Genomic DNA, 7,345 nt, shown 5'->3' with positions numbered 1-7,345 from the left:
CACTGTGGACTTCCTGGGGTCTCAGGCCTCCTCTACCACAGCTCCCAACCCTCTACATTCTTGACCTTTATACCAGCTTAGCTCATAGGATGTCAGTGTGGTGGCAGTGTCATTTTTACCCACACTAGAATACTTCCTTAAGTTATGTGACGTCAATCAGAAGCAGAGGTGCACAGGTTTAAAATGCCTGTGAGGCCCCTGAGCCCACACCTCCTTCCTCCCCTTCCAAGGGCAGTGACTCCTCTGCCCTCCTCCATCCTGAGCAGCCTTCCTAGGAGGATGCTACTGGTCCTGATTCTCTTGACCCTACTTCTGCCTATTGGAGCTGGAGCAGGTGAGTGAACACCGCTGTGGCAGTGATGCCGTCCCATGACACCTCTAGTGACATTCTGTCCAGCAGTAGTCAGGAATTGTCCTGGTACTGGACCCAGGATGTTTCTGAACCGCAGGTACTAAACCCAGACTTGGGAATCTGACACTGGCTAGATTCTCAACAAGGTCTGAGGAAGGGTGGTGTTCTCAGAAATTTAGTAGCTACTAGCTTCTCTCAGTTGTTTTGTTTTTGTTGTTGTTGTTGGTTTGGTTTGGTTTTTTGGTTTTTTTTTTTCCATTACCTGGAGACTGGATCATCCTTAGGAAGAAATGTGTCACAGAATGCGAAGATCATAAATGTGTATCTTGACTTTAGCCAAGGGACAAGACAGCCTTAATGGCAAGCCGGCAAAGGGGTGAGGCACCCAGCTCAAGAATCTTAGCATCATTTATTAAGTCCAGCCCTGCAGTAGAGAGGCCCAGGCTGACAAGATCCTGCACTGCACGCTCCACCAGCATTGCAGGCCAGTTTTAGTTGGCCTCTCCACTTCTTCTGCAGGTCCCCAGCTACTCCGAGCTGGAACAGCACATTAACTACTGCAATATGTCCCTGGCTCAGAATTCACCAGCTCTGACCCTCAACCCCCAGTTAACTACAAGCCACTCTTTCATGCAGCAATAACCATTTACTGAGAACCCAAGATGTGTTAGGTACAATAATGTTAGAAAAACCACCTCGATGTGCCCTGTGTGGGTAAAATGTGAGAAGATGACACCAGTCAATAGTACAAGGGTTAAATGACTCACTAACAACCAAACACCAGCGTGGACATTTGCAGTATTCCCACAACCTCTGCATGATTAAGAGAGCTTATCCCTCCATGTCTTTGTAAAGAAGGAGGTGGAAGTCAAGTGCTACCCACACCTTCCTAGAGCAGGGCTCTAAGGCTTAAGTGTCAGCAAAGTTTATTCCATGTGCAAGGAATCCTGTCTGAAATAGGCTTTTGGGAATGCAGATCCGACCCCCAATCACTCCCTTCCTAGATCTCCCCTGCTCACTCTATCTACTGCTTCTAGACATATTGTAGCCCTTTTTTCAGAGGAGATCATCGGCGGCCATGAGGTGAAGCCACACTCCCACCCTTACATGGCTTTCGTTAAGTCTGTGGATATTGAAGGTAATAGAAGATACTGTGGAGGCTTCCTGGTTCAAGATGACTTTGTGCTGACGGCTGCTCACTGCAGAAACAGGTGAGGAGAAGCAGCTAGTCCACCTTTGCTCAGGCACACACACACACACACATACATACACACACACACACACACTCACACACACACATCTCCTGTCCTCTATTGTAGGTGATCCCATGTGAGCTCTCTTGAAGGAAAGACTGTAAAAAGGGAGTCTGATGAGAGGTAAATTTTAGGTCCAATGGCAAGACGATAGAGCCAGCAGGACTGTGGCCAAACTAAAGCAGTTGTTGAGGTTGAAAGTTCACTTTAAAACACAATACAAGCTATGGAACATTGCCTAGATACAGGAGGTAGCCCCTGGAAGTCCCATGTAGTTTTTATTTTTTTAAAAGATTTATTCATTATTATATGTAAGTACACTGTAGCTGCCTTCAGACACACCAAAAGAGGGCATCAGTTCTCATTATGGATGGTTGTGAGCCACCATATTGCTGGGATTTGAACCCAGTACCTTTGGAAGAACAGTCATTGCTCTTAACCACTGAACCATCTCTCCAGCCCCAAGTCCCATGATCTTAAGAGTCAGAGAGCAGTAGGCTTGACTCTGAGACCCTTCTGGGTCCTCAAGTCCCCTCAGATAGAACCCAACCCTGCCTTTCACAGCTCCTGAACTGCATCCTCTCTGACTGACTCCACATCTCTGCTCCCCACTCTGCTCTCTCCATAGGTCAATGACAGTCACACTGGGGGCCCACAACATCAAGGCTAAGGAGGAGACACAGCAGATCATCCCTGTGGCAAAAGCCATTCCCCATCCAGACTATAATGATACTGACCTCTCCAATGATATCATGCTGTTAAAGGTGAGACCTGCCACCCTGCCAACCACAAACCTCTGCCCACCCTCACTGCTCCCTGGCTCTTCTTGGTGCAGAGCTAGAGTCCACCTCCTTTTCTGATCCTGGTTCTTCTCTCTCTTCCATCCTTACTTTCAAAGAGTCTCAGGCTAGCAGGCTCCTAGCTGAGCTGGTCTCTCCTCCCTCTTCCCTATCAGCTGGAGAGTAAGGCCAAGAGAACTAAAGCTGTGAGGCCCCTCAAGTTGCCCAGGCCCAATGCTCAGGTGAGGCCAGGGGATGTGTGCAGAGTGGCTGGATGGGGGATAAGGTCCTTCGATGACACTAAAGGATCTGCCCGCTTACAAGAGGCTGAACTGATCATCCAGAAGGATGAGGAATGCAAAAAATACTTCCATATCTATTTCAAGAAGATGGAGATTTGTGCTGGAGACCCAAAGAAAATACAGGCTACTTCCAAGGTAGGGATCAAGCATTTAATGGACAAAATGCAGGGTGAGAGGGACCTGGAGGCCAAGGTGTGAGAATAGCCAAACCCTCAAGTCTCCTCAGAGAAGGGACAGCCCCAAAGTGCAGCTTTTGTGTCTTCTGTGGGTGTGGCCAATGTGTAAGGTGGAGAAACCTCTGTGAACCTATGCAGCATAAATTACCTCAGAGTATCCCTGAGGACTTCAGGGAAGCCTAGGACTGGGATAGAAGGAAAAGTTGGGTCTCCCTGGAGCCCTGGGACTGAGGGAGGCTGGAAAACCTGTCCTGGCCCTGATGTAAAGTTAGCCCTGCCAGGAGGAGGTGGGGAGAGCAGAGCCAGAGGGAGCCAGGCTAAGTTCTTCCTTTCTCTGCCTGCAGGGTGACTCTGGGGGCCCCCTTGTGTGTAAAAACAAAGCTTATGGAGTTGTATCCTCTGGGTCAAATAAGACAATCTCCTCAGGAGTCTTCATTAAGGTTGTGTACTTCCTGCCGTGGATAAGAAGGAACATGAAGCGGCTCTAACAGGTGTTAAACCACCCATGCCTGTCCAGCCTGTCCGACCTCAGGCAAGAACCACGTGGAGTGGGCAGAACGAAAATTCATAATAAATAACCTCCAGAGTGCATAGAGCTGAAGTTCTTTACTGTTTGAGTCACTCCATGGTTTGCGCACCTCTCTCATACAGGCAGACCTCCCCTGTCNCTTCTGGGCTTTGCTGCCTCCTCCTTACCCACCCCCTCCTCTCACTGGAAAGAAAGGTCAGTCATGACCTCTAGTCTCTCAACAGTACTGACTCAGTCAAGAACCTGTGCCTCCCCCTGCTGGCCACATGGGGATAATGGCAGCGTTTGAATCATAGGGATCCAAGGCATTTAGGCTAAAAGTATCTTTTTGACACTATTAACCAAAACTTGAAAGTCTGTGATTTTGTATCAGGTACACAGTAGATTCCTTCTTTACCTTCATCCTTTTGTTTCTCTACACAGCCCAATGTGGCACAATTAGATTTATATTTGGGATTTTCACACACACTTAAACACACACACGTTTTAAAATATGATTAAATTTTCCATATTCTAATGTGCATCGTTCTTCATTGGTTCTGAACACAGTGTGTGGACCTGGGATGAAGCTGGAACCCTGTGGATGTTCTAACAATGGGCTTGCTGGGGCATGTGGTTTTCAGTATACCTCATGTGGAATCCTCATCAATATAAGTGAGCAAGAGAAATGGAAGAAGAGAGGCTTTAGCTTGATTGACATTCAAACCATAGACTCTGCCACTCCAGCTGAAGTATAAGACAGCTCATGGTGACCCATGTGACCCTACTCACGTCCCTCAGGCAGCAGCACTGGTGAATTATGGGTTTTTCTTCTCTCATATATTACATCCTGACTACAGTCTACCCTCCCTACACTTTTCCTAGCACCCCCAACTTCTCATCCCTCTCAAATCTGAAGGGAAATGAAATTTAGGATAAAATTTGAGGCTTGATTCATGTAGCTTATGTCAAATAAGTCCAAAGAAAAAGTTGTTTTTAAGCTTAGAAACCTGAGACGGAGAATACAGTGGAACAGGCCCAGGCACGCCCAGGCAAGCCCATTGTTAGAACATCCTTAAGATTGTCTGGCCATAAAGATAACGTGGGAGTGCAGGGCTATTGTGGCTGAGCCAGCGGCCATCTAGCCCAGTGCCTGCCCCTCAGCCCATTGTCCTTCTGACAGCTTAGAGTTATGTGTTAACCAGGTGTTCGGCTGATTCAGATAAACCTCTGACCCCCAAGACTGCTGACATCCCGACTTGCATGTACTCCTTGCTGGTATGTAATCAGGCTGCTGATGTTCGAATAAGCCAATCGTGTGGAGCCACGCCAACTTCCCTGACCCCAGACCATTTATTCTATAAGAACCCCTAGCTTTTGAGCCTCAGGCTCGATGCCTCTGTCTCCTGAGTGGGATACGTGTCGACCCGGAGCTCCACCATTAATCTATCTCTTCTTTTACATCGAGAAGGACTCTTGCATTTCTTTGGGTGGGCCCTTTCCTGAGACTCGAGTGGGGATTCCCTGAAAGGGGGTCCTACAGATCCACGGTTCCCCCATTTCCCTTCAGAAAAGTACAGGCTTCCTATGTGTAGCAACTGAACACAGCTTAACTGTTGCGGACAAACCTCAGTCAGGTCCTCAATTCACAGGAAAACTCAGGGTTCCGGTTACAGGCAAGTAAGGAATTGGCACAGATGACAGAAATGGACACAGAGAGAGTGTGTATCTGAATGCAATTTTTCCAAGCAAGCACCAGACTTTTTGTTTGTTTGTTTGTTTCTCGAGACATGGTTTCTCTGTAGCTCTGGCTGTCCTGGAATTCACTCTGTAGACCAGGCTAGCACCAGACTTTTAATACAGGAGAAAAACAAAAAAGCTAGGCAAATACATCTGCCAAGGTACATTGACACAAAACAAAGATAGTGCATACAAAAAAATCTAGGGGGAGGCAGCCTATGTTTACAACTGAGACTAGGAACAACCCTTAATTAAGATCAGCTATTTAGGAAGGAGCCAGGTGAGTGGTATGATGTAATGCTAGTTTACTGTTAAACCCACCACCAGGGGTCCTTTAGTAAATACCTGATTATGCAATTCCTCTGGGCCTAGTGAAAAGCATGCATCAGTGGAATTCTGTTCTACTAACCCTTTCATGAATAATACTACATTTCCTCCTAAAACCACAACCCACCTTTTCCCTAGGCCATTGTGTATTCCTGTGTATGGGTGTGACTCAGCTATCGTTCTAAGTAATTGCTATGTAGACTAGCCCTGAGCTTTCTAGCTCTATTCAAATAAATTGTAATGCCTGATTACTTTAAGGGTCTCTTCTAGGGGTAAATTTGAATATTACTAAATAAGTAACATTCTTACTGAATTCCAAGCTCAGGGTCAGCTTCAAGGACTTCCTAGGCCATTGGAACACTGGTGGAGGCTAATCCAACTTAGGTATATGTCAAAATCAATCCTTAAAGGCACTTATAATAAAACAATACTGTAAGAGAGCACATGAATCCATACACCAGACTGACACAGGGACAGGTTTGGAGCATACGTCGTATGGGAATGCCAAGTTTCCAGGAGGCTGCTAAGTTTCTGTGAAACTCTTTGCCTCAGGAATGCTTCCAGGCTTCTAGACCTGTCACTAGAGTCACTACTGGAGTAGATGTAGCACTTAACAAGGTACAATAAGCCTGGGCACAAACCTTCATATCAAGACTGGACAAGGCAACCCAGTAGGAGGAAAAGAATCCCAGAGCAGGTGAAAGAGTCAGAGACATGTGCACTCCCACTGTTATGAATCCCACAAGGACATAAGGCCTCACAACCATAACACATATGTAGAGGACCTGGCTCAGATCCATAGAGGCTTCATGAGTATCATTTTAGTCTCTGTGAGTCCCTCCGAGCTCTGCCTAGATGATTCTGTGGGCCTTGCTCTCCTGGTGTTCTTTGAAGGGAAATGAAATTTAAGATAAAATTTGAGGTTTGATTCATGTAACTTGTCAAATAAATCCAGAGAAATAGTTGTTGTCTGTAAGCTTGGAAGCCTGAGGCAGAGAACATAGTGTTACAGGCCTGGGTACGCCCAGGCAGGCCATTGTTGGAGCATGCCTGGGACTGATGGTTTGGAGTCATGTGTTAGCCAAATGTCCCACTGACCCTCCCCTCAGGTCTCCTAACATACCTGATTTGCACATACCATTCTGCAAATGTGTATGTTTAAATGGGTCAATTTTGTACAACTGTGCCAATTCTCCTGAGCCCCCGACCCTTCCCCTATAACAACCCTTAGCTTCCTGAGCCATGTGGTCGATGCCTCTACCTCCTGTGTGGGATACACATCTGCCTGAGGCTCCATCAATGAACTACCTCATGTTTTTTACATCAAGATGGTTTATTTGTGGTTTTTGGGTGTCACCTTCTGTGGGAAGCCAGAATGAATCGCCACCACAAGATGGTGCTGGCTCCCTGTGTGTTTTCCTTGTGAGTAAGCAAAGTGCGCATGTGCGTTCGGGGTTCTGCCGAGTCACTGCTCATCCCGGAGCATAGTTATGACATTCTGATGGCATACCCAATCAGGATTTTCCACACTGTCCTAAGCATATGTAAACAATATTAAGCACATATAACTATGTATATTTTTGGGCTAGGAGTCTTTCACTTTAGTAATTAACCCAACAATAAACGTTTGTGGAAGAAGTCTATTGTTGTATCTCTTCCTTGCTGGCGGGGGAGTGGACAGCGACAAGTGGNGCAGGAACCCGGGATTAAGATCAGCGGCACAGCGGAGACCCCAGAATTCTGGTAGGCTTCAGAACCACATAACGTGGGTACAGTCCGGTAGATTTGATTAAGGTATACTGGATTTGCTGTGAGAGATATGACTCCTTATGCTTTTGAAGTTCAGGAGAGCATGTCAGAAACAGAGAGAGAGTTGAAAAGAGGTGCACCTAAAAAGCAGAAACCCAA

The 7,345-nt window shown here is 46.6% G+C and overlaps 1 protein-coding gene across 2 annotated transcripts; it reads left to right on the top strand.

The window, feature by feature from the left end:
* Positions 1–279: 279 nt before the first annotated feature.
* LOC110325642 (granzyme E-like) lies at positions 280–3,350 on the top strand. Of its 2 annotated transcripts, none has more exons than XM_021203758.1 (5): positions 280–334; positions 1,413–1,562; positions 2,221–2,369; positions 2,561–2,821; positions 3,207–3,350. In XM_021203758.1, exons 1-5 carry the CDS (start codon positions 280–282, stop codon positions 3,348–3,350), a joined length of 759 nt encoding a protein of 252 aa, XP_021059417.1. The 2 variants fall into 2 exon arrangements, with proteins under 2 accessions (XP_021059417.1, XP_021059418.1); XM_021203759.1 differs by having other exon boundaries at positions 1,413–1,563; positions 2,234–2,369.
* The last annotated feature ends 3,995 nt before the right edge of the window (positions 3,351–7,345 follow it).

This window comes from Mus pahari, chromosome 8, assembly GCF_900095145.1.
Source record: "Mus pahari chromosome 8, PAHARI_EIJ_v1.1, whole genome shotgun sequence".
Classification (NCBI taxonomy): Eukaryota; Metazoa; Chordata; class Mammalia; order Rodentia; family Muridae; genus Mus; species Mus pahari.
Note: the sequence above shows the minus strand (reverse complement) of the source record. Positions and strands in the feature narration are given on the sequence as shown.